Genomic DNA, 27,800 nt, shown 5'->3' with positions numbered 1-27,800 from the left:
ATTACCATTTATTTCATACAAGTAAAAAAGGCCCGTTTCTGGAACGAATGAAACGGGCGCTAGCAAGGTTTTCCTGGGAGTGTGTATGTTTGAGAGAGAGAGCCAGAGTGAATGTGCGGGTGTGTGACAGAGTGAGACTGTCTGTGTGACAGTGTGTGTGTGAGAATGAGAGTGTGTGACAGGGCCCCCTCCCCTGTTCCTAATGCCCCTCACCCCGTTTCCTCCCCTCCTTTTCCTCCTCCTTCCCACACTTTGGGTTCCTTAAGGCTTTCAAAAGTCTATGTACCCCCGTGGCCCTAACGCCCAGTATCCGGATACCCCACCGCTTTCCTCCTCACCCCTCCCCCAAGATGTAATACTTTCACGTCCTTCATTTAAAAAAAAAAAGTGTCCTATCTACCCTGTGTACAAATGCCCGGCATTCAGATTGTGTTCCTCTCGTAAATTTTCATTTCTTTCATTCATTCAGAACTTGCCCCCCCCCCCTCCCCCCCCCCCCCCAACACTTTTGGTTCCTTCAGTCTTTAAAAACTCTCCTATGTACCCTGTGTAATAATGGCCAGCATTGAGATTGTTTTCCTGTCCCAAATTTGCATGTCTTTCAGTCATTCACAACTCCCCCCCCCCCCCTTCTCCAGTTTAACACTTTCGTTTCCTTCAGTCTTTTAAAACTCTCCTATCTACCCTAATGGCCAGCATTCAGATTGTTTTCCTTTCCCAAATGTTCATGTCTTTCAATCGTTCAGAACTCCCCCCATTTAACACTTTCGGTTCCTTCAGTCTTTTAAAACTCTCCTATCAACCCTGTGTCCTAATGGCCAGCACTCAGATTGTTTTGCTTTGCCAAATTGTCTGTCACTGATGTCACTGAGGTCAGTGCGTGCCTGCCTAGCAGACCACTTCCGGCAGGCACGGTCCCAAGCACATCCTGTTGGAGGTGAGAATTATTATATAGGATTTGACTCGTGCCTTTCCAGTGGTAGTTCAAGGCGAGTTACATTTGGATGCACTAGGTATTTCCCTGACCCCAGACAGCACTATTTCCTCTAAGCAGAGCAGGAGTCCGACACCTATAGTCCTACCAGTGTGGGGCACTATTTCACCATCACATTTTCAATAGTGAGGGACAGGCAAGCTCTGTAGAACTCCAGAGAACCTGCCTGACCCTAGCGATTGAAAATACAAAACTGAAGCACCACTCCTCACTGAAAGCAATGCAACTGGAGGACTCTTGCTCAGCTTAGAAGAAACAGTATCAGAGGACTTACACACCACCAGCACTAAAAAAAATTAATTTTATTTTTAGCGCATGGGTTGTACATGCACACGTACATCCCCACATTACCGCATGATACCTCAACGAACCCCACAGTAAACCATTTTTTGCTGCAGTACGCACATTAGTGCATACCACAGCTTTGTAAAAGGTCCCATTAGACTATAAGCCCTTTGGGGCAGGGAGCTACCCACCATACCTGAGCGTAATTTGCTTGTTACCTGATCCCGTCTCTTTTATTTTTACAATTAAAATTCAAATAAACCAAGCATCCACTTGTACAGAAAATTGATTAATTTCAGGAAACAAAGGATTATAATCAGTGGTGTGCAGGAGCCGGCTTGCACCAGCTCGCAAGAGCCGGTTGTTAAATTTTCTTCCAACTTGCAAGCCGTTTGTTAAAAAGCGCGAGCCGGCTCTCCTCCCTCCTCCGGTCCCTCACCGACCTGATTCTGAGTCACCCTGCCTTGTCCTTCGAATTCTTTGGGGCAGGCAGTCTTGCCTGCCCGCTGCCAGCGCTGACTCTCCCCAGCTGCCGGTTCGCGCTTTAAAAATGGCTGCCAAGACTTCCAGAGGCGGCCTCGCGAGACTTCTGCTGAAGTCTTGGAGGCCGCCCTTGTAAGTCTCGGCAACCATTTACCAGCACACCACTGATTATAATCTCTATCTAAGAAAGAAAAATGTATAAAACTCAAGTCTTCAATATGGAGAGATCCATGAAGCAAGATCACAGGAAAAAAAGAAAGAGAAAACATTTTCTCTAGTGAAGAAAATTACTTCATTAGTATCTACGGCTGCTGGTATTGGAGATGAGGGCCTGTCCCTACCTCCAACAAGCCCTCTAGTGGACAAAAAAGTAGATAATTGTAGGAACTCAAAAATATGTCTTTATGGGACTTGTATTTAACGACACATTTACACGGGAACTTTAAAAAGAATAATGATCCCATTTGTTGCGCTACAGAACGTAAAGGGGCATAATCAAATGGGGCCGGCCATCTATATGGGCGGCCATCTCTAAAGCTGGCCCTGGAAAGTAGCATACCCGAACATATAATCGAAACAAGATGGCCGGCCATCTTTTGTTTCGATAATATGGTCGGGGCTGGCCAAATCTCAACATTTGGGCCAGCGTTAGAGATCGCCGCCATTGCTTTTTGCCGATAATGGAAACTAATGGCGGCCATCTCAAACCCAGCCAAATCCAAGGCATTTGGTCGTGGGAGGAGCCAGCATTTGTAGTGCACTGGTCCCCCTCACATGCAAGGACACCAACCTGGCACCCTAAGGGGACTGCAGTGGACTTCAAAAATTGCTCCCAGGTGCATACCTCCCTTACCTCGTGTGCTGAGCCCCCCAAAAACCCACTACCCACAACTGTACACTACTACCATAGCCCTGGTGGCACCTACATGTGGGTACAGTGGGTTTGGGGGGGGGCTGGAGGGCTCCCATTTACCACCACAAGTGTAAAAGGTGTGGGGGGGGATGGGCCTGGATCCACCTGTCTGAAGTGCACTGCACCCACTAAAAACTGCTCCAGGGACCTGCATACTGCTGTCATGGAGCTGGGGGTATGACATTTGAGGCTGACATAGAGGCTGGCAAAAAAATGATTTTTAATTTTTTTTTTTTTTGGGTGGGAGGGGGTTGGTGACCACTGAGGGAGTAAGGGGAGATCATCCCCGATTCCCTCCGGTGGTCATCTGGTCAGTTGGGGCACTTTTTTGAGGCTTGGTCCTAAAAATAAATGGACCAAGTGAAGCCGGCCAAGTGCTCGTCGGAGCCGGCCTTCTTTTTTCCATTATCGCCCGAAGCCGGTCATCTCGTAACCATGCCATTGCGCCTTCCGTACCCTGCTGAAACGCCCCCTTGAAGTTTGGCTGGCCTTGCGACGGAAAGCAGTTGAAGCCGGCCAAAATCGACTTTCGATTATACCGATTTGGCTGGGTTTAGGAGATGGCCGGCCATCTCCCGATTTGTGTCGTAAAATGGCCGGACTTCTCCTTCGAAAATAAGCAGGATAGTAACATAAATTGTCTCAGAATTTAAAAAGCGTGGGACAGGCAAAGGAAAAGGAGGAGTTAGTGGTTACTGAGAATGGGCAGACTGGATGGGCCTTTGGCCCTTATCTGCCGTCATTGTTTCTATGTGTCTTAGATAACTTTCTACCTGATTGACCTATGAAGTCTTAAATAATTGGAAAAAACTTTGTAGACTAGAACCCTTATCGTGGCTGTCTATGTCTTGTTTTCTACACTGCCTTTCATAATTTAGTTATATGTTGTAAACCACTTAGATATTTCTAGTTTAGTGGTATATCAGGTTACAGGTTGCTTTTATTTGATATACCGCTAAAAGAAATATAACATCATAGCAGTATACAATGTTGGCATTGCCGTGCAGGGAATCACTAGAACGGTTTGGAAAAAGAGGCCTTTAATTACCTCACTAGTTATTCCCATCTCTAGATCATTTATAAATATGTTAAAAAGCAGTGATCCCAGCACAGACCCCTGGAGAACCTCACTATCTACCCTTCTCCATAGAGAGGGTGAGGAATGTTTTGGGGTATACGGGGATTTTTAGCTTAGACATTCCTCCAATTTAGTTTTGCCCAATACTTTTACATGTGAGATACTATTATAATGTTACGTGGTTTGGTTTCTGGCACACAACAGTAACAAATGTGTTGCACTGAATGGTTGAAGAGGTAAGTGTGTGGAGAGGTATGTATGTTGTATGAGTGTTAAATGAATGTTTATGTTTATTCCAAATACACTTTTGCTGATTAGAATCTCAGCTATCTATATAAATAAATCCCACCTTGAACGTTCTGAAGCTCCCTCCAACTGTGGCAGTGAAGTCCTGAACTGCTGTAGTCCTCCTGGCTATTCGGACTACTCACCACCGCCCTCAGCCACGCCCCATCTGCGACCTACGCCACGCCCCAACTGGACATAAAAAGCACCATGAACGTTCTGAACCACACTTTGAGGCTTCAAAAGTTCGTATGTTCGAAGCTCTGTAACCACTTTTAACCACAGTCCATCTGTGCGCCGCCATGATCTGAATCTGCCCCGCCCTGACCTATCAGAGTACATCTCTGCCCTGCCCTGACCTATCAGAGAAGGGAGGAGCGTCACAGCTGCACCGCTCTGACCTATCAAAGGGAACTGAAACAGGAAAAGGGAGGAGCATCACACCAATGAGGGACCTATCAGGGAAGTCAAATAGAAGAAGGGAGGAGCATCAGAGGCGAAGGGCTCACTCGGGAGGAGCGTCACTCGCTTTGCTGTGCACATGTGCTGGAGGAGTTCTGCACCCGTTTCTCCTCCCTCTGTTTTCTCCGGTGGCCTTGGCAGCTGAATGTAGAACTAACAAGGGCAGGAGCTTTTGCTTCGCATCTGGCAAAGTAAGTCAGCTTCTGCTGTGCACCCTCCCCTCCTGTCCTTTCAAGCAGCGAATACGAGAGAATACGAGCTGGGACTGAACAGGCAGCACAAAACTCCTTTTTGTTTTGTTTTGTTTAACAAGGGCAGGAGCTTTTGCTTCGCATCTGGCAAAGTAAGTCAGCTTCTGCTGTGCACCCTCCCCTCCTGTCCTTTCAAGCAGCGAATACGAGAGAATACGAGCTGGGACTGAACAGGCAGCACAAAACTCCTTTTTGTTTTCTTTTGTTTACACTTGCACAGCTGATAGCTGGTCGCTGCCTGCCGTGCCCCTCTTCCTTTTTACAAACATTATGCCACTTTTCCTCTTTTTCCCTCTTTTCTTTCTCTACAAACATGACAAGGGGGTTGGAACAGGAGGTCCTGCACAGCTCTCTCCACTGTTGCCACAGGCTAAGCAACAGTTCAGGCACAAGGAGGGGAGGATGAGGGCCAGAACAGGTACACAGACCACAGATGGAGGAGGGGGTCCTGACAGCACAGGTGAAGGGGGGAGGGGCGACCCACAGTCCTGAGAGAAGGGCTGTAGGGAGACCTGAAAGGAGGGGGGGAGACTGACCAGACAAGGAGATGAGGGGTCCTGCGACAACACAGTGGCAGGCGCAGACGGAGGGGGGTCCTTCCAGCCAACATAGGGAGGGGGGGGATGTATCTCCGTCACACTCTCTCTCTCTCTCACACACTGACTGTCTCTCTCACTCTCTAACTCTGTCTACAACACACGCTATGTCTCACACTCGATCACATTCACTCTCTATGTGTCACACAGTCACTGTCAAACACTCTATCACTCTCATACACTCTCGCTCTCGCTCACATACCCACTCAAACACACTGTCAATCTCACACACACACTCTCTAACAGACACACTTGCAGCCACACACATTCAATCTGTCTCTCTCACAAAGTCACTCTCACACACACACTCTCTCAAACATACACACTCCGAGGAAAACCTTGCTAGCGCCCGTTTCATTTGTGTCGGAAACGGGCCTTATTTACTAGTGTACAATAAAAGGGAAAAGGACACCAATAATAAATAGAAGAGTATTACCATCAAGACATAAAAATAAAGAGTCATATGCTTAACATAAAACAGCTTAGAATCTCAGCTGTGTACAATAACATCAAAACGTATAAAAGAAAGGGAAAAGGACAACAATAATAAATAGAAAAGAGTATAGCCAGTCACATAAAGACATAAAGATAGAGTCATATATTTAACATAAAACAACTAGATCTTATAAGAAGAGACTTGCTACACCAGACTGTGCCCCTCAAAAGTAATGTTTAAAAAATGGACTTTTAACAAAGACTTAAGTTTAATCAAGCTGGCTTCTGCACAGGTATAAAAGAGAAGACAGGGCACAAAGAAGAAGAAAGCTGATTCCTGTGTAGCAACCCAGCAGGCTTTGGAGGGGTAGGGAATCACCATTTGAAAATCCACTAGACACCTATGCAATCTATTAGGGATATAAGATAATGCCAAAGAAGCTAAATAGCTTGGGACATGCGCAAAGTAAGCTCCATGAGCCAAAATCAAAACTTTAAAAAAGACATAACAAATTTAATTGGCAACCAACAAAAACAAATAAAATGAGGGGAGGGGTAATATGGTTACAACGAGGAGACCTGTGTAAACAATGTTACCATAGTCTATCCTAGAGACAAGCAGAGTATCCATTAAGGAATTTAATGCTTTATTTTTTCCAGTAAGCCTTTAATAGCGTATTTCACATTTAAAAAAAGCAACAACTCTCAATTACAGTAGAACTTTGCTGTGAAAAAGAAAATGACCCCCAAATATTTGAACAAATCTACCACCACACATGAAGTCTTCAGTAAAACTATACAGTTATCCAGCAACCAACTAGAAACTAAGTCCAAGCAACATTGTAAAGGACTAAGATCCACAGTAATAGGATGAACCTTCACTACTAGAAACACAGAGTAAAAGGAAATACTACAGTTGGGTTGGGAGGGGGAAGCACGGTGGGTGGCTTTGCTTGAGTAGTATGGTTAAGTAAGTTTTGAGAAGTGGTAGAGGAGCAAGGATCAAGGATGGCAGGTGGGGATGAATGTGGCTTATGAGCATGGGGAACTAATGAATGGCAACATGAAAGTTTTAAGAATCTAATGTGTGTGCCCCAGGAAATTGCTGGGTTATGTGAATTGGAGGGAGGAAAAGCTGTTTATAACCAGGTTAGATGACTGAGAATTGAGAGGGTGAGGGGGTTGGACAGGGTATCCTGGCTGCAACAGTGGGTGTGAGACAAGGGATGGATGGGAGATTTAGTACTTCTAAAAGAAGATACTGTGGGAGGGCTATGGATGGCGACTGATGGGTTATTATTGCATACTGTAATGGGAATTATGATGGCTTTCAAAAAAAAGTGCTACTAGACGTACGCAGCGCTGTACACTTGAACATGAAGAGACAGTCCCTGCTCGACAGAGCTTACAATCTAATTAGGACAGACCAGGGGCGTAGCCAGCCTTCCGTGGGGGAGGGGTCCAGAGCCCGGGGGGAGGGGGCACATTTTAGCCCTCCCCCCGGCGCCGCCCCCCCCCACCGCCGACATTGCCGCCCCCCCCTCCCGCCGCGAACCCACCGCCGCTGCAGCCTACCTTTACTTTTGCTGGCGGGGGATCCCACTTCCCGCCAGCCGACGTCTTCTTCTCAGTCGCTTCCTGCTCTTCAATTTGTTTGCTGACGTCCTGCACGTACAATTGAAGAGCAGGAAGGACTGAGAAGACGTCGGCTGGCGGGGAGTGGGATCCCCCGCCAGCAAAAGTAAAGGTAGGCGGCGGCGGGGGCGGGTTCGCCGGGAGGGGGGTCCTGGGGTGAATCTGCGGGGGCACCGGCCCCCTCAGGCCCCACGTAGCTATGCCACTGGGACAGACAAACCAGGACAAACAAGAAATAAGGGAATATTAAAGTGAGGATGATAAAATAAGGGTTCTGAACAAGTGAATAAGGGTTAGGAGTTAAAAGCAGCATAAAAAGGTGGCCTTTTAACTTAGATTTGAAGACGGCCAGAAATGGAGCTTGACGTACCGGCTCAGGAAGTCTATTCCAGGCGTATGGTGCAGCAAGATAAAAGGAACGGAGTCTGGAGTTAGTTGTGGAGGAGAAGGGTGAAGATAAGAGAGATTTACCCAATGAACGGAGTTCCCGGGGAGGAATGTAGGGAGAGATGAGAGTGGAGAGGTACTGAGGAGCTGCAGAGTGAATGCACTTATAGGTCAATAAGAGGAGTTTGAACTGTATGCGGAAACAGATAGGAAGCCAGTGAAGTGACTTGAGGAGAGGGCTAATATGAGCATAACGACACTGGCGGAATATTAGTTGTGCAGCAGAATTTTGAACAGATTGAAAAGGAGAGAGATGGCTAAGTGGGAGGCCTGTGAGAAGCAAGTTGCAATAGTCTAAGCGCGAGGTGATGAGTGTGGATGAGGGTTCTGGTAGTGTGCTCAGAAAGGAAAGGGCGAATTTTGGTGATATTATAGAGAAAGAAACGACAGGTTTTAGCAGTCTGATGAATATGTGCAGAGAAGGAGAGGGAGGAGTCGTAGATGACCCCAAGGTTACGAGCTGATGAGACAGGAAGGATGAGAGTGTTATCCACAGAAATAGAGAATGGGGGAGGAGGAGAGGTTGGTTTAGGGGGAAAGATAAGAAGCTCATTCTTGGTCATGTTTAGTTTCAGATGGCGCTGAGACATCCAGGCAGCAATGTCAGACAGGCAGGCTGATACTTTGGCCTGGATTTCGGCTGAGATTTCTGGTGTGGAGAGGTAGAAATGTACACACAGCAACTCAGTAAAACTGCACAAGGTTAATGGAAGATTCAGAAGGTGGAGTATTACTTCTAACATTTTCCTTTTCCCCAAGTTACTGAGATTATACATGTAGGTTTCAGTTTTTTTTATGAAAAACTGTATTTGACAAGTGCGTATTTTGGGTCTTTATTAGGGACAGTTTATTCAGCGATCAGAATAAAAACTCCCCTCAAAGTTAAAAAACCAAAACAAACAAAAAAACACCAAAGTTCAATTTTTTTGTGATCTTCAGATTCCAGTTTCCAACTATAACCTAACAAAGTAAATTCAATACTAAATAACTAGCTAATGGGCATCATTTATAATTGAGATCTTTCAGTCTTTAATTCAAGTTCATGCCTTGTTTTAAGCACCCAAGAAACAAATGGGCAGACGATCTGCAAGATCCAATAAAGACAGCAAACCATATAAACACTGAAACAGATAAAAACTCAAACGCCCAACATGTCCATGCTGCGATGCCATACTGTAGATATCGACTCCTGCTGAACAGTGCCTGCAAATACGCCTTTAGTTCCTCTGACAGTTTCAGCCGAGTTTTTTCAGGTGTGCATATCTGTCACTTGTAATTTAGGAGTACTGGGACCAAAATTGGAAAATGAAAGAGCAGCCCAGTGATTAGAGAGCAGGCTGAGAACCAGTTTTTATACAGCCCCTGACAGAACCCTTAAGAGGGCAAAACATGGTCATGTTGGGCATTTGAGTTTTTTTCTGTTTCAGCATTTTTATGTGGTGAATAAAATTGGATCCTTTCTACTATCAATCTGCTGGTTTGCTGCCTTTGTTTTAAGCATCTACAGTGATCCACTGTCCTCTGCAAAAGTGAAAAGGTCTAGGGAAATTAGGAGACCATACTTACTGCAGGATGATTAAAAAGGTTTATAATCCAAATGGCACGCCACTTTTTAAAATTATTATTATTTAGCTCTTGCCTTTTTCAGTCGTAGGTTCAAGGTGAGTATCATGCAGGTACTGTAGATATTTTCCTGTCTCCAGAGGGCTTATAATCTGTCCTACCTGGGGCAATGAGTGACTTGCCCAAAGTCACAATGAGTATAAGTGGGATCTGAACCCTGGATTTTCTGATACTCAGCCTGCTGCTCTATTAGTTTTTCTAGTTTATAGCCAACCATCCAATATCACTTATAAAAACATTGAAAAGAACTGAAATGAGGACTGATCCCTGCAGCACATAATTGGTAATGCCTCTTTCCTCAGAGCAAACGCCATTTACCACTATCCTTTGTCACCACTCACTCAACCAATTTCTACTCGTCACTTTAGACTCAAACCACAAAACTCACAACTAGAAGTTCCTAAATCCAGTCATCGAAGGCTGCAAATGTCTATTTTTCCAAATTATTATACTTCAAGATCAAAAGAAATATTTACATAGGGGAGCATCAAAGCCAAAAATCACAAGATAAAATCTCCTAAAGGTATTCAGAGTAATACTTGGACTAACTTCTTTTTTTTTTTTTAAGGATTTTTATGGACCATCAGAAGGCTTGCTCCAATGGATTCTTTCCCCATCAGGCAATCACCATACTTCCTCTTATACGTTTCCAAACTAGGCCTATTAATCTTTTCTTTAGAACAAACCTATGTTAAGGTATCTAATGGCTATGGGTAAATCATTTTATTAGAGCTTACACATCTGGAGCTGTGAATTCCCATTCTAGCTAATAGACCATAGCTTCCTTCAAAATGATCAAATATAAAATATTATACAGCTGATTAAAAAGAACACAGAAACAATGATTTAATACAAACCTGTATGAGTCCTCTTGTGGCCATTTAACTTGCTCTTATCAGCAAAGCAAGCTCCACACTCCTCACAAACATAAGGCTTTTCTCCAGTATGGGACCTGCAGTTCATGGAAGATAAGAATATGTAGCTAATGGGTAACATCAAACTAACCAAAATTGTATTTTATCTTTAAATCAGCCATACTACTAATACAGATACATCTTATGCATTTTGACTCTGGGTATCCTGAAATTGATTTTTGCTAGCCCCCCCCCCCCCCCCCCCCCCCCCACCCCCCCACCGAGAGGAGTTGGCCAGAAAAGCTAGCTTGGACTACACCGATATATTGTTGTAATGTTTATCCTCGTCTAAGAGTCTCCCTTTGTGTCTTTTTTTTAATGGTAGAGATTCATATTCCAAATTATTTGCTGCTCAAAGCTCACATTATAGACCTGCATATAATATAATGTAAATCTCTTTGGTTGTACCACAGAAAGGAGGTATATCGAATCCATGACCCTTTACCCTTAAAAAAAATTAAAAAGACAAAAAAGTTTTAAAATATATTTATCAATAGAAATCAAACAAAAACATGGAAAAGAAAATAAGATGATACCCTTTTTATTGGACATAACTTAATACATTTCTTGATTAGCTTTCGAAGGTTGCCCTTCTTCGTCAGATCGGAAATAAGCAAATGTGCTAGCTGACAGTGTATATAAGGACCAGGACACTGTACCAGTGACTTCACAGTGAGAATCCTGAAAGGTAACTTTAAAACCATACAAGAACATAAGACCTTTGAAGTCAGAATGATTGAATATTTTAACACCCAACAGAAAGGACTTAACAAGGATCTGGGGTTCCTAGCCCATTATAAACCATAAAGCTGTATGTCTCTGTTGATCACCCTCCCCTCACCTATCCACACCCACCCTGTTAGAATATCAATGATATGCTTTGATGTCCCCATGCATACTTCCTACCCACCCCCCTCCTCCCACCCTGTCAGACTGTCACAGTAATGCTTGAATGTTTTCACTTATAAACACTGTCAGCTAGCACATTTGCTTATTTCCGATCTGAGGAAGAAGGGCAACCTTCGAAAGCTAATCAAGAAATGTATTAAGTTATGTCCAATAAAAAAGGTATCATCTTATTTTCTTTTCCATGTTTTATTTTGTTTGATTTCTACTGATAACCTTAAGAGTGGACTAACACGGCTACCACACTCCTCTACTTAAAATATATTTATAAATGATTTAGAGATGGGAGTAACCAGCGAGGTAATTAAATTTGCTGATGACACAAAGTTATTCAAAGTCGTTAACTCGTGAGAGGATTGTGAAAAATTACAGAAGGACCTTACGAGACTGGGCGGCTAAATGGCAGATGACGTTTAATGTGAACAAGTGCAAGGTGATGCAAGGGAAAAAAGAACCCGAATTATAGCTACGTCATGCAAGGTTCCACGTTAGGAGTTACGGACCAAGAAAGGGATCTGGGTGTCGTTGTTGATAATACACTGAAACTTTCTGCTCAGTGTGCTGCTGCGGCTAGGAAAGCAAATAGAATGTTGGGTATTATTAGGAAACGTATGGAGAACAGATGTGAGGATGTTATAATGCCGATGTATCGCTCCATGGTGCAACCGCACCTTGATTATTGTGTTCAATTCTGGTCACCGCATCTCAAGAAAGATATAGTAGAACTGGAAAAGGTGCAGCGAAGGGCGACAAAAATGATAGCGGGGATGGGACGACTTCCCTATTAAGGAAGACTAAGGAGGCTAGGGCTTTTCAGCTTGGAGAAGAGACGGCTGAGGGGAGACATGATAGAGGTATATAAAATAATGAGTGGAGTGGAACAGGTGGATATGAAGCGTCTGTTCACGCTTTCCAAAAATACTAGGACTAGGGGGCATGTGATGAAACTACAGTGTAGTAAATTTAAAACAAATAGGAGAAAATATTTCTTCACCCAACGCGTAATTAAACTCTGGAATTCGTTGCCGGAGAACGTAGTGAAGGCGGTTAGCTTGGCAGCGTTTAAAAAGGGGTTGGACGGTTTCCTAAAGGACAAGTCCATAGACCGCTACTAAATGGACTTGAGAAAAATCCACAATTTCGGGAATAACTTGTATAAAATGTTTGTACGTTTGGGTAGCTTGCCAGGTGCCCTTGACCTAGATTGGCCGCTGTCGGGGACAGGATGCTGGGGTCGATGGACCTTTGCTCTTTTCCCAGTATGGCATTACTTATGTACTTATGTTTAGGCCCCGATGCTCAAAGGTTGCTGTTAAATACAGCAGCCATGGTTGAACCTACCAATTCGTAAACAGCGACCGATACACAAAGGGAACCGCATGCAAATTCAATGAATGGAAATTCTGTGAAGTAAAGCATTTAGGGCATGCGCAGAACAGTCTCTCAGTAAGTGTCCATGTTCTGCGCATGCCCAGGAATCACTGCTGTACGCTCTGGTGCTGGGCTCAGATCCTACCTGTCCCAAATCCAGGGGTTCACTTTCTGCCTGTGCCCATGCCAGAGAGGGGAAAAACAGGGGGGAAAAAACAAACAAAAGGAGAAAAGGAAAAGCCACATGAAGCCCCATGTCCAGGAAGAAAGTACAGAAGCACATGGAGCTCATTTGCAAAAGACAGAAAGCCCACAGAGAATGTGGAGCGTGACGGAGATGAAAAGAAGCCCCCAGAGGAAGAGAATCTGAAGAAAAAGTTTTGCAGAGAGATGAAGGAGAGAAGGGCTCAGCCCTGGAGCTGCCAACGTGGCTATCGGACAGTGGCTGTGGACTACATGGTCTGTGGCGGTTCCCTCACTCCTGGGTAACCTGCCACCTCCCAATCTGTGGGGTGGTCTCTGTTCATAGTCTCGGGCCTGGGATCAGTCACACAAGGACAGAACCTGACCTGCTGGAAAATTTTGCACGTTAAAGGTAGGTGTTACTTTCTGTGCATCACATGGAATACTCATTTTAATACTGATGAGCTCGCTGTAATATATTTGCATTGGATTATTGGTAGTTGCTACGTTGAATGGTTAAAGCCACGCAGAACCCCTTTGTGCATTAGACCCTAAATAATGTTTGCTTTAAACCGGCTACAACCAGTATAAAGCACTGCAAGAACTGTAAGCTTTATGCATCTCCCTCTTAGTCTAGATAGCAAACCTGCCATACTAAACCTGCATTAACAAACAGAACTCAAACACGGGTAGAACAAGTTTCAAAGGAATTTTCCCAGGTAACCAAACACTTATACAGGTTAATTCCCTTGGCTAAAAACTGACCTAATATTTGATGCTAGAAGTGCCTGAAAAAGGGGATAGGGCTGGAGAGAGGATCAGAGAAGACAATCTATATGTGGGAATTTTGTTCACACTATTTCTTTGCATTTGCTGCAAATACCAGATTTCCAAAGGGAAATTCCACAACTAATTTCTCTTTGAAAATTAGCTTATAGGACTAGACCTCCAAGCTACTTTAAAAATTGCTCCCTACCCCTAGTAACAATTTGATGCTAGCTAGTTTATCCTTAGAACAATTCAACCATCCAAATGATTGGGAACAACACCAGTTCAGTCACCAAAAATTACCCTCAGAAACTGGTTGATTTTGGCAAATAAAAATAAAATTTCTTGAAATAAAATTAATAAACTGCATTATAACAGGTTTTTACACCAGTCTCTGCTTGAAACTATGTGATACACTAGCTCATGGGTTCTGAACCAGTGGTGTCCACACCCCGAAGGGGTGCGGGAAGAGGTCAAATAGGGTGCAGAGAAGGGTCTTGAAATCTAAGACAATTTATTGAATCTTTTTAGACAGAACGAAGGCAATTATTAGGACAGATTTCAAAGGAATTTGCCCAGGCTTTGTAGATTTTATGTAGCACTGAAGCTTTAAGTATGACTTCTTTGGCAGTATAATTGTGTACTAGTGTAATTTTAGCAACATGTTGGTGGTTAGCCCTGTTTAGTGGCTAACAGTGACATACTGTAGCTATCAGTAGTCACTAATGGACAAATGGTTTAGGAAGGAGGTATGAGGGTTTCATTGATCAGTTAAAGGGATGCGGGAACCAAAAAAGGTTAAGAACAGCTGCACTAGCTGGATCTGTCAAAAATGGCAAGCTAAGATTGCCTCTTCCCCTCTTTTACCATTAATGAACTAACTTTCCCCTGACCTGTGAATTACCAGACAGCTCAGCACTACATGTCATCCAACCACATGGCCCTGAACAAGCACAAAGCTTACAAATTACCTTATTATTTATGTAAGGATTATGACAGCAATTTTCAAAGCAATTTACAAGTAAACATCAATCTACTGGATAAAGGGTTTTAAGGAAATTACTCACCTACCAGATGGCTAGTAGTATGTCTTTCTTCCTACAATGAGCCTACTTTTACCTCCTTTGTGCAGAGGTGTTCCTACACTGGTGTTAGGTTCTGCATGTTGGCTGCAAAGAATTATATGGCTAAAAATGGAAAGTACTGATGCACCTTGTAGAGGTAAAGTGCTTCATGGTGTATTGCAGCTTACGTCCCACAAAGTGGCAGAACACTATAAATTATGGGAACCAACATGACATGATGGAATAAACACCTTACCCAAAAGAGATGATGTTAGTAATTCTGTAATATATTAGTAGATTTAGACAATACAGGATATACATTTTCCTGGGTTGGTGGGGGGGGGGGGGGGGGGGGGTAAATGGATAAAGGGAAGGGTTGGGAAATGCATACAGCTACAAGTAGAACGTTTTGTTTTGTATGGAGGTGATTTTATTTGCTGATTGTTGTATGGGCTGTTTTATTTGCTTCTGGTTATATAATCTCCCTGAAAACTTTAAATAAAAAAAACCAAAAACAAAATACATGCATTATTTAACAAGGAAAAAGTACCTGCAGAGAAAGTAAGGTGCAAATCTCTGTAGGTAGGAGACAAAAGGAGAAATTAGGACTTACCTGCTAATTTGCTTTTCCTTAGTCCCTCCAGACCAGTACAGATGAGTTAGGCACTCTGACCAGCAGGTGGAGACCGAGAACCACTAACTTCTCGGTTTGGCTATAAGCCTGCTGCTGTGCAGCCCACCTCCCCATTCCTCCAAGCTAGGATTTCCTCTCAGGCGACCAGCCACACTCTCAGACCTCAATGCGCTGAATGGATTTGTATTATTTCACAAAGTATTTGGTAATGGAGGGAATCCGTGTCACTGTTACTGAGGAGTGAAAGGCATCTAATCTATTTTTCTCTGTCAGTAATAAGTGGAAACACTCTGGTTCAAACCAAAAAACTAGGCCAGTTATACATATCAACTATTACTTTCAACCAATGTTCTAGGGATTTTTTAAAAATTTATACATGTATATTTATACATGTATGGAATTTTTCTGCAGTCATTGCAAAAATCAAAGATAACGCATTCATCAAGTACTTTGACATGCTTGCTGAAACACATTTGTATTATCTGTATATCTATAGTATATATAATGGCCAAGATTTTTAAAACATATCCATGTGTAAATAATGGTATTTACATGTGTATTTATTTAATGCATTTATACCCCACATTTTCCCCACTAGTTGTAGGCTCAATGTGGCTTACATAAGCTGTAGTAGGACTACAGTACAAATAGTATATTTATACAGTACTAACAGTAAAATATTAGCAAAGTTGGCATTATAATAAACAACAGGATAGTAAAGAAAATATAGAGAATAAACCTTTTTGAACAGGATGGACTTTAATAATTTTCTAAATTTTAGATAGTTCTGAGTTGATTTTACCAGTTTGGGTAAAGTTGGAGGTATATGTATAATCACATATATGTATAAATATCAATTTCAGAAAACTACTGTTTACAAGTGGAGATCTAAAACATGCAGAGATTTCTAGGGAGCATGATTTAGGCATGGCTTGAGCAAAATTAAAATCTATACACGTCTGAGGAAAAATGTGCATGTTGGATTTTACACCAGGACACATACATGGAGAAATGTTGTCGTACCGGATAATTTTCTTTTCTCTAATCAGTGGCAGCGTTCTGCACAAATGGGTGTTATCCCTTCCTACCAGCAGATGGAAGTAGAGAAAACTGAATTCTGCCAGTGACATCACCAGCATAAGCTAAGGTGCTCCCTGGAACAATCCAATATGTATCTGCCCAAACAGGAGAAAGTCCCTTTGTAATGCACCCATGCCCCACCAACCATTACAGATGCAATGATAATCAAGCGAGTAAAACATCACGGAGTGACACTCGTTACACTGCATATACCAGGATATAGCGGGAACCCAGTATGGCTGCCAATCACAAAATGCATTTCTTTTATTATTTATGAAGCACTGAAAAAGAAGCCCAGAGCACACCCAGAACCCTGGGCTGAGGTCTTCCAAGGGTGGGATTGCAGAACAGTGTCACTGACTAAAGAAAAGAAAATTATCCAGTAAAGACATCATTTCTCCTTTCTTCGCATCAGCTCCACCATTCTACACAAATAGTATGTACTGAATCAATCTACTGGGCAGGGGAAGACAAAGCCCCCTCCAAATGGCTCTGCCAAAGTCCAAACGGACTCTGACCAACACATCCAACCTGTAGTGCTTAACAAAGGAGTGGAGCGACAACCAAAGTCGCTGCCCTGCAAATATCCTCAAGGGACACTGCTCAAGCCTTCACCCAAGCGGCAGCCTGAGCCCCAGTAGAGTGGGTCATCAGCCCTTGACACACCAGACTATTCTGCTGATGTAGATGAACTCAATAGGTGTCTTGATCCACCCCGTAATAGAGGCCTAGAGGCTATCTGGCCCTTTCAAGGGCCATGGAAAGCACAAAGAAGTGGAACGAGACAAAATTCATTCGTCTCCCTCAGGTACCAGAGAAGGTTGCTCTGGAGTGGACATCTAGCTCATGGAGCTTCCGATCCCAAGGAGCTGAACTTTCCACTAAAAAGGAGGGCAAGCATACGTTCTAATTAACATGGAACAGAGACACCACTTTCAGCAGAAAGGAGGGGACCATACATAGGGTCCCCAAAATAGTGCCTGCTGCTCGAAGATTCTCTGAGCAGAGGTGACAGCTACCAGAAACACTGCCCTGATAAGGTCCTTGGTGGAAACCGAGTGCAGATGCTCAATGGAGTCTCAGACAGCGCCCAGAACACCAGATTGAGGTACCACAAAGGGCGCAGATGAACTGCCCCCTTCAGAGACCAAGCCACCTCTCTGTGCAACGTGAAAGAGACACATCTTACCTTCCCACGAAAACTGGCTAGAGCCTGGACCTTCAGGGAGCTTAGAGCCAGGCTCTGATCCAGACCTAGCTGCAAAACTCCAAAATATTGGGAATCTGAGCCCTCCAAGGAGGCAGGAACTGCTCCCTGCACCAGGATTCAAGAACTCACAAATCCTAACATAAGCCAAGGATATAGAAGCCTTCCTGGAGTGCAGCAGCATAGAGACATAAGAACATAAGAATAGCCATACTGGTCAGACCAATGGTCCATCTAGCCCAGTATCCTGCTTCCAGCAGTGGCCAATCCAGGTCACAAGCACCTGGCAGAAACCCATATTTTACTTTAAAAATCCTCTGTTCACCCCTGCTTAACCTCCAACTATAGCCCATTTCCAACTTGGTTTTCCATTCTAAACTAACTGAACAGCTTGCTTAGAACAACCAACCCACCTTTTAGAATCCTTCCACTTTCTTCATCCCCTGTAGCTGGACTTTCGGCAAGGCCATACTACTAAGACTATTATGACTGTTCTTCTTAATAACCTGAATGCTTATTTTGATCCAGAACATTGATCTCTTCTCATCTCTCAGGACCTTAGCACAGCCTTCAACCTAGGAGTCACTCTCTCTTACTAGAAATGCTGGTTTCACTGGGTATTTCTGTCTCACTTCTTGACTGGTTTTCCTCATTCCTGAGAGATCACATCTTTTCAGTTATGCTTCTTCACTCTCACTCCACCCCTTTTCTTCTTAAATATGGTGTTCCTCAAGGCTTCTTAATTTCTCCGGTGCTGTTTAATAACTTTTTTAATCCTTTGGCCTCATTAATACAATCAACCTCAGTCAAGTTCTATATCTATGCCGATGATATCCTGTTGGCTCCCCTCAAAATCCATCGAATATCGATCTATCCATTCTCCAACTTTGTTTAAATAAGATAGACTCCTGGCTCACCACTAACCACCTGGTCCTGAATCCCTCTAAATCCATTGATCTCTGGATAAATAGCCAGCCTTTTCTCCCTCTTTCACTTCTGTGCTCCAAAGCACTCCCCTTCAGATAGTTAAGTACATAAGTACATAAGCACTGCCACACTGGGAAAAGACCAAGGGTCCATCAAGCCCAGCATGCTGTCTCCGACAGTGGCCAATCCAGGCCTCAAGAACCCGGCAACCCCCCCCCCCCCTCCCAAAAAAAAATTAATAATGTTCAATGGACTTTTCCCTCAGGAATCTGTCCAAACCCCCTTTAAATTCCGTAAGGCCAGCTGCTGTCACTACATTCTCTGGCAACGAGTTCCAGAGTCTAACTACACGCTGAGTAAAGAAAAACTTTCTCCTATTTGTTTTAAATCTACCATATTCTAGCTTCATCTTGTGTCCCCTGGTTTTGTTGTTGTTTGAAAGTGTAAACAAACGCTTCACATCTGTCCGCTCTACTCTGCTCATTATCTTGTAGACTTCTATCATATCACCCCTCAGCCGCCTTTTCTCCAAGCTGAGCCCTAACCTTCTCAGCCTTTCCTCATAGGGAAGTCGTTCCATTCAGTTTCTTAAGTACTTAAATGTTACTCTTGACCCTCAACTGTCCTTTATTTCTCATGTTTTTTCTACAGTTAAGGGATTGCTTCCAATCTCTTCATTTCATCCACACCCTTCACAGTAGCCTGGATGATACCTCATGTGCCACTCTTCTAAGTGCACTGGTTTCTTATTGCTTGGACTACTGTAATATTATATACTCCAATCTCCCTAAAGTCTCCCTCAAATGGTTCCAAACAGTTCAAAATACTGCTATATGTCGGCTTTCTTGTGTCTACAGGTCTAATCATGTTTCCCCCTTGCTTGCTCACCATCGCTGGCTTCCCATATAATTTAAGATTCTCACTCTGACTCATAAGGTTTTACACTCCGTGATTCCCTCTTACCTCTCTGCTCTCATTTCTCCCTACACGCTCTCTAAGGTTCTACGTTCTGCCTTAACTTTTCTACTGACCTCCCCCCTCTTCACTGCTCTCACCTTGAATCTACCCATCACTCAGCCTTCTTTTGTATAGCTCCTTCCCTTTGGAATACCCTCCCTATTGAACTTCATGGTGAACAATCCCACTCATGATTCTAGGTCCTCTTCAAGACCCACTTGTTCTCTCAAGATTTTCTTTTCCTTACCCCTGGTTGATCTGGCTCAATTGTCTACCCTGGAACATCTCCCATCCTCCTTTGATTTTACTCTGTGCTATCTCTATTTTGGTTGTAGTTCTTTTCCACTGATATATTTTGCAGAAAACTGCTCTGATTTTCATTGAAGGGTGGTATATCAAGCCTCTAATGAACTAAACTAAATTAATCAGCAGAGTGACTTTGTGTGTACTGTGAAGGGTATTGTATTAGATTCCAGATATATTCCCCCATCTGTCAGAATTCCTCCATCTAAAAAACAAAGCAAAAAACAACAACAATATATATAACAAAAAACCTAGAAGTGTGCAGCACAAAAATGTTAATTTAGTTTCCAATGTTTTGAATATTATCATCATAGCTAAGAGCTTTGATTCAAGGCCTGAGACTTTGGTTCAGGATCTAAAATGAGAGAAAACCTTACAGGCCCATGACTTTAACCTGAACTTCAGTGTGACTGCAGAATTCATGATCTGTTGTGACATTCTGATGCAGCAGAATGAGGAATGGGTAAGTGGAAAAACAGAGTAACATGGTTTAGCAACATGGTGGTCACAGATGTTTTTGTGAAAAACAGAACACGATAACTCCTCAGGAAGATGACTTAGTCTTCCAGGAACAGCTAGTCTATTATTGGCTTTTCCAGTAAATACTAACCAACTCATTACCATAACCAATCAGCGTTAACCATTATATTAGCATATATCCAATAAATGGGACTATTGTCAAATTGCCTATGTATTACCTGTTATGTTAATGAGTGTATATAAGTGATTGTACTTCCTACTTCAATTGAGACAGTCACAGCCAGTACCTTTGTGCAAGCAGGGCTGCTCTCCCATAAGAAACCAATCAATTGGCAAGTAATCCTATTGCTTTCTCATAAGTAGCCTTGAGTCTTTTATATCTACTAATTGGCTTTGACTGGTAAATAAAACATTAGAGACTCAGACCCGGAGAACACCTATGTGTAGCTGTGGTACTGTACTCCCATAAGCAATTGATTGTACATATACTTGGAAAATAATAAATAAAAGTATTTGATTGCTTATATATTCTTGGGAATCTCAGATATAACAGTACTTTTGCATAGCAATGTTCCGTACTCCCAGTGAGATATCACTGATCTGCTAATTGTACAAATACTTGGTAAGAAATAAGGTATCTAATAAAACTCCTAACTGATGCAGCCTTGGGTGATTTGTTTCTTCCTACCTATTGGTGGGTGAACCACCATATTGGGAGGGATAAATCCACCCAAAAATAATTCAGTTTGCAAGATTTTTTGTTTTTGTGCTTTTCTAAATTATATTTATTTTTTGAGCATGCCATTAATAGTGCACACTACTGGTCATTAGTACATATCAAAGCTTAATAGTGTGCACAAATATATCTAGTAAGACCTCGTTTAGGGGTCCTTTTACCAAGCTGCGATAAGCGGCACTTACTGCAGCTTGAAAGGCCCCACACATCTCCAAATATCTCCTCCCAATGGTCAAACCATAAGCAAGAAGGAAGCCGGATGCTCCATGTCTACCGACCCCTGCTGGAGCACACCCTGGCCCCTTGGCAGTGAAAGAATATCCTCCACTGGGAGGCACCAGAGAACCATATACCAATGGCCTGCAAGGTCAGTCTGACACCATGTCCAGATGAGGATGACGTGAATGAAACAGCCTAGCATAGGCCACTAAGTGAAGACAGAATGCCTCCTTATAAGGCCACTGTTGCCTGTTGAACCAGGGCATCTATCACCTGGGAGGCTGGCTTCCTCTGCTACCTGTAGATTTGATCCTGGACACCATCAAGTCAAACTGAGGAAACTGAAGAGGGCCACAGTGATCCAGTATGAGATGAAAGGCCTTCTGCCCCAGCTCTTACTCTCCCAGATCCAGGAAGGAGCAATTGAACTTCCGCCTGTATCTTGTCATTGCCCACAATGCAGACCTCTGAAAGGGCCTGCAGATGGGTCTCTGCCCACCAACAGAGACATGATGCCTCCAGGGCCACCGCCTGACTCCTGGCACCACCCTACTTGTTTACGTACACCACTGCTGTAGCAGTTTTCAACATCAATCTGACTGCTTTCCCCTCAAGAAGTGGCAGGTGATTTATTGACCAGGACACTTGCTGAGTTGTCCAGGAGCCCTGAGTCCCCCGGACAAGACAGTGAGTTCCCCAACCAAGGAGACTTGCATCCATTGTGATCAGAATCCACTGCGGTGGATCCAGAGGAATACTTCTCAGCAGGTGAACTAACTTATCCCACTATGATACACTGAGCCTCACACTGGGTGGCAGAGGACAATGGAAGTCCTGCGAGGCCAATGCCCATCAGGACAACAGAGTCTGCAGAGGGCATATATGAGCCCTTGTCCAAGGCACCACCTCCAGCATAACAGCCACAGATCCCAAGAGAAAAAGTAATCCCAAATCATGGGCTCCGGGAGATCGCACAACTGGTGCAACTGCACCTGGAACTTCTTTTCCCACTTCTCCGGCAATAAAGCCTTCTCTTTTACCATGTTGAAACAGTCCCTGAGCTAGTCCAAGGACTGAGACAGGGCCAGATGGCTCTTGGGCCAATTCATTACCCAGCTCAGGGTTTCCAGGAAGGAGATGTCTTGCGGGGTAGCCAAACTGGCCTCCAAAGCTGAGTCGGCCTGAATCAGCCAGTTACCAAGGCAGGGATGAACCCGAATACCCCAATACTGGAGGTGCCACCAACTGCCATCACCTTGGAAAAAGTGTGGCATGCTGGTGCCAGGCCAAAGGACAAGGCCTGAAACTGAAGGTGCCATCCCAACATACAGAAGTACAGATATCTCTTGTGATGATCTGCAAAGGGGCAGTGAAGGTAGGCCTCTGTAAGGTCCAAGGAAGTCAAGAAAACCTCTGGCTGCAACGAGGTGACGTGATTAAAGCCTTTCCATCCAGAAGTGCTGGACTCGCAGACAAGCATCCACCCCCTGGATGGTGTGAAAGGAATCGCTTCTTCAGGACCATGAAATAGATGGAGTACCTGTCTAGGCTGTGCTCTGCTGGTCCTATTTTACAGAGATGCTGAAGGATAAGAACAACAGCCTGACGCTCTAGAGCCAAGCTACAGGGAGAGGTCATGAAGGCATCCGGAACTGGACGGGTGCACTCCATGAAGTACCCTCACACAGTGGTACTAAGAAGTGCGACTGGGGACTGCGGAGCCAAGCTCAACCAGGTATGGTCCTGAGACTGTAATCTAGGAGCAGGAGTTAGGCACGAACATGCTGTGTGGCCACAGACAGGAGCACCGTCAGCATGACCTACCATCTTCTGAAGGTAGAGAAAAATGCTTGATTGTTTCAGGAAGCACCTCGGCTTACGCTGGTGATGCCACTGGCAGAATTCAGTTTTTTATACCTTCACCTGTTGGTGGGAAGGGGTAAAGCAAAAAAACAAAACAGTGAGAATCACCAGGAAAATGAGTTCTTGCTTTTTAATGGTGAATACTGATGTATGATTCTCACTTAAACAGTTTCAAAATACAATTTTTAAAAATACAAACAAAAAATACTAACCTGACGACATTTAATTAGGTATTTTTACCAGATTGTTCTGGGAAGGCCGGTGATAGATACAAAATGATTGTTGAATTTAACTGTCAATGTCTCAGGTGGGTATGAACTTCAAAATTAATTGGAAGAGAGGCGCAAGGCTAAAACTTCATGTAGTTAATACACTTGCAATGGTCCAGCCCACAGTGAAAAACTGTAAACACTGCATGTGTGCCAGCCTACACAGGCCACAAGGTAGAAATGTGCTTGTGTCAGCCTACATGGGCCAAAAGGTGGTAGAGATGTGCTTGTGCTGGACTATGTGGAGCTAAGGAGGGGGTGGCTGGACTCTCATTATCCAGTGCAGAGCAGAAAAGTTGCGGCAGTCTGATGCTGCTGGCTTGCTAACAGGGGAAAAAGGAGGAAAATGCTGGGAGGGAGGGACAAAAAGACAGAAAGAAAACGTGGCGGTCAATATGAAAAATATGAAGAGTTCTACCCACAAAAGATTGCCCACAGCTCTTTTTATGGTTAAAGCAGCCAGAGCAGTAGGACCTAAAAGGAACAAACGGAAGCCAGGCAAGAAAACAGGTAAAAGTTTGTTACCATGCACGGGCTACACAGTTTAATAACGTTTAAAGGAAAAATTACTCCTGGCTAACTGACCTGGTATGAATCTTCAGTTGAGAAGGCTGAGCAAACCTTGAGTGGCAGATGCTGCATTCGTAAGGTTTTTCCCCTGTATGTGTTCGCATATGAAACACCAATGCAGTCCTTGAACTTAGTATCTTGCCACAGACAGAACAAAGTGGACGTTTCACTCGTCCTTCGTGTTTGCGAATGTAATGTGTTCTTACGTCTCTCTTCCGTTTAAAGGTGGAGTTGCAGAGGGTACAGGCAAACTGCCTTTCTTCGGTGTGAACACAGGCTCTGTGCTCTTTCCAGCTGTTGTAACTAGCAAATGATTTGCTGCAGGTATCGCACCGATAGACTTTGCCGGGTAAACACTGATGAACATCTGTGCAGTGATCCACATAGTTTTTCCTTGAGACAAACTGTTTCTCACACCTATCACATTCAATGACATAGACTGACTTTTTCATTAGGGCTACGTTGCCATCCTTCTTTACTCTGAAGTCCTCATCAGATTCAATGCCTTTGTCATTTTTATCATTAATATAATAATCATCTTTGTCATTAGAGCAAAAAGACTCGCTACCTTTGTCATCATCTAATTCAGCTTCTGAACAGCCAGAATTATACTTTCCTCTTTTCTCATGCATGGCACTCGCGCCATCCTCATTCTTTTGCTCACCAGCTTCTTCCTCTTGGCTTCCCTTTTCTGTCCTGTTTTCCTTACCGTTCTCAATTTGATCATTACTGGATTTCTTCTCGGTACTCCAGTCTGCTTCCACTTCAGATGAGCTCTCTGGCTCTTCATCATCATCATCTATGGTTTCTTTGATAGTGGCAGCTAGTGAAAATCCTCTGTTTTTTTTCTGATCTTTTCTCTTTTGGTTGCTTTTAATACAGGTATAGTCAGTGCTGTCTTGAATGTCCACAGGTGGTACCACCTTCCAGTAAACTGTTGGAGATTTCTTGTCTTGCCCAGAGTCATGTACTTTTCTATAAAAGAAAAAAATTAGAACACAAGTCCAAATAAAAACAGTCACAGATAGATGAACTCTTGTTGATTTGAAGAATGGAGAAGACTGTTTTCATGCTCCTATATTTGGCCACCTGGTATACAGTTTTGTACTATAAGACCTGTCGCTTCTTTCTCTTTAACATCAGCAAAATTTGCCCTTTCCTCTCTGAGCACACCACCCGTACTCTTGCCCAAGCTCTCATTACCTCTTGCCTTGACTACTGCAACCTACTCCTCACTGGCCTCTCACTTAGCCATCTATCCCCCCTTCAATCCGTTCAGAACTCTGCTGCATGTCTTATATTCCGCCTGAACCGATATACTCATATCACCCCTCTCCTCAGGTCACTTCACTGGCTTCCGATTAGATACCGCATACAGTTCAAGCTTCTCCTTCTTACCTACAAATGCACTCAGTCTGCAGCCCCTCATTACCTCTCTACCCTCATTTCCCCTTACGTTCCCGCCTGTAACCTCCGCTCACAGGACAAATCCCTCCTCTCAGTACCCTTCTCCACCACCGCCAACTCCAGGCTCCGCTCATTCTGCCTCGCCTCACCCTATGCTTGGAATAAACTTCCTGAGCCCTTACGCCAAGCCCCCTCCCTACCCATCTTCAAACCTTTGCTCAAAGCCCACCTCTTCAATGTTGCTTTCAGCACCTAACCTTTATACCTTTCAGGAAATCTAGACTGCCCCTATTTGACTGACTGTACATTTGTCCTTTAGATTGTAAGCTCCTTGAGCAGGGACTGTCCTTCTATGTTAAATTGTACAGCACTGTGTAACCCTAGTAGCGCTTTAGAAATGTCAAGTAGTAGTAGTAGTACTATAAACCTACAATGTATCTTTCCCATAGACAATATGCAACACTGTAATAAACTACACAGAATCTGATACTGCACCAGGCTATTCAATGGATGATCTTGTAACATTGTGATCTTTGTTGTCGTGTATTATTTGTTCAAAAAGAAATGTCTCTTTCATATTAAAAGCAGTTTGAACTTCTCTCCTTACCTATACAAAATTATAGTATATACAGTCTCATATAAAAGCAGAATGTTAACAGAATTATAAGTATAATTTCAATTAATTGCTGCATTTCATTCTCAGGCCAGTTTACAAAAGTGATTTCAACAGGTAAAATGCATGCCCCAGTGCGGCAAAAAGTATATTATGTTGTCTGATATCATCCACACTTTGGCAATACTGACAGATATTCCGGGGGGGGGGGGGGGGGGGTAGTTTGTACATAAACTGTATTTTCAAATCAAAATTCTACTCATACACAAAGCTGGTGCAAGTGACCAAGCATAATTTATACCTGGAGAAATTTTCAAAGTGAAAGTACTCACATTCTTTCACTTTTAAAATTGTGACAAAGATCACTTGTAGTTTTGCCTGTGGGAATTGCTCCAATGCAGATAGTGTAAAAATTGCCCCCATATGTATATGTGTTTGCATTCCTACTTCTCTTTACAAAGTTAGGGTTCTAGACAGGGCTTGGAGTGCAGTAGAAGCCTAATGGTTAGTGCAGTGGGCTTTGATCTTGGCAACCTAGATTCAATTCCCACTGCAGCTTCTTGTAACCCTTCATTGCCCCAGGTACAAATAAATTACATTGTGAGCCCTCTAGGGACCTGCATATAGCATATATAGTACTGAGTATGTCTAGTAGTGCTATAAAAATGATTAGTAGCAGTAATAAAAAAAACAAATGCCAGGTTGAATGGATTTTCATGACTGGAGGGCAAAGGTAAATAGGACCATGAGAAGGTGGTCTCATTGGCCCCAGCTGGGTCCCACAGGAAGAGGTGGTGGCAGCTGCAGTGTTTATGGCCTCCAATTGAGGAAGAGGCAGCGGCAATGTGTGCCTACAGGAAGAGGAAGGGAGAGGAGGAAAGTAAGAAGGCTAAAGGAAAGCAGACCTTATGAAGAAAAACAGTCTTTACTGGTTCATCAATACTCCCAGGATTCACATACAAGAGCCCGACATGGCCATGTTTCGCCAAAAACAGCTGCATCAGGGGCAAAAAACTGAAACATTAAACATAAATGCAAACACCAAAGTAATTTAAAGCCAAATATAAGTAGCTTCATAATGCCATAAATAAAAACTCATAATTATACATAAATAAATAAATAAAAACACATCTATAAAATAACTTCATGATACAATAGTAAAACCTCATAAAACACATACAAAATGAACACATCAATAAATAACTAAAAATATGAATGGCTGTGGTCCAATTGTTCCAACTCAATAAAAAGAAAAGAATGGCTTACCCAGCTGGTGTAAAACCGTAAACTTCACCAACACTGGTAACAACTAATAAACAAAGTCAAACAGCACTGAATTAAAAGAATCAGTCACATAAAACGCAGTCAGTTTTGGCAAAACATGGCCATGTCAGGCACTGGTATGTGAATCCTGGGAGTACTGAAGACTGCTGTTCTTCATAATGTCTGCATCCATTTCTGTTCCACGTTGGATCTAGTAGACCTTTTGCCTTCTCGTTTTCTCTCTCCCATGAATGAGAAAGTCATACATGATAGAGGAGTTATGTAGGTCAGTGAGTGGAGAAGAGAAAGGGAACGAAGGAGAGTAAGAAGTGCCCTGGGAAAGGGAAGAAGGGGGCAGTTGCTTGATGCCGCCAGTACAGCTTTATGAACCAAAAACTCCTCCTGAACTCCCCATTGCTCAAACAGTAAAGGACCAGCCTGGAGGAGAGGAGTGGGAGCCTCTCTCCATCCAACCCAACCTCTTCAGGTTCTTTCTTCCATCCTTCCTATTGCAAAGTACAGCCCTCTGTTCCTGGCTAATGTATAGTACCTTAGCCAGCTGCACCAGATGTTGATGCT

General features: G+C 43.4%; 1 protein-coding gene across 2 annotated transcripts in view; it reads right to left on the bottom strand.

Annotated features, from left to right (window-relative positions):
- Positions 1 to 27,800, bottom strand: part of LOC115465656 (GDNF-inducible zinc finger protein 1-like) — an 82,693-nt gene that overhangs the window by 26,831 nt on the left and 28,062 nt on the right. For both annotated transcript variants that reach the window (XM_030196293.1, XM_030196294.1), the window contains exons 4-5: positions 23,954 to 24,913; positions 10,345 to 10,439 (exon numbers count right to left, since the gene is read on the bottom strand). In XM_030196293.1, coding sequence (XP_030052153.1) covers positions 10,345 to 10,439; positions 23,954 to 24,913 — 1,055 coding nt within the window. The remainder of the gene's footprint in view (positions 1 to 10,344; positions 10,440 to 23,953; positions 24,914 to 27,800) is intronic.

The sequence above is a fragment of the Microcaecilia unicolor genome, chromosome 3 (genome assembly GCF_901765095.1).
Source record: "Microcaecilia unicolor chromosome 3, aMicUni1.1, whole genome shotgun sequence".
Classification (NCBI taxonomy): domain Eukaryota; kingdom Metazoa; phylum Chordata; class Amphibia; order Gymnophiona; family Siphonopidae; genus Microcaecilia; species Microcaecilia unicolor.
Note: the sequence above shows the minus strand (reverse complement) of the source record. Positions and strands in the feature narration are given on the sequence as shown.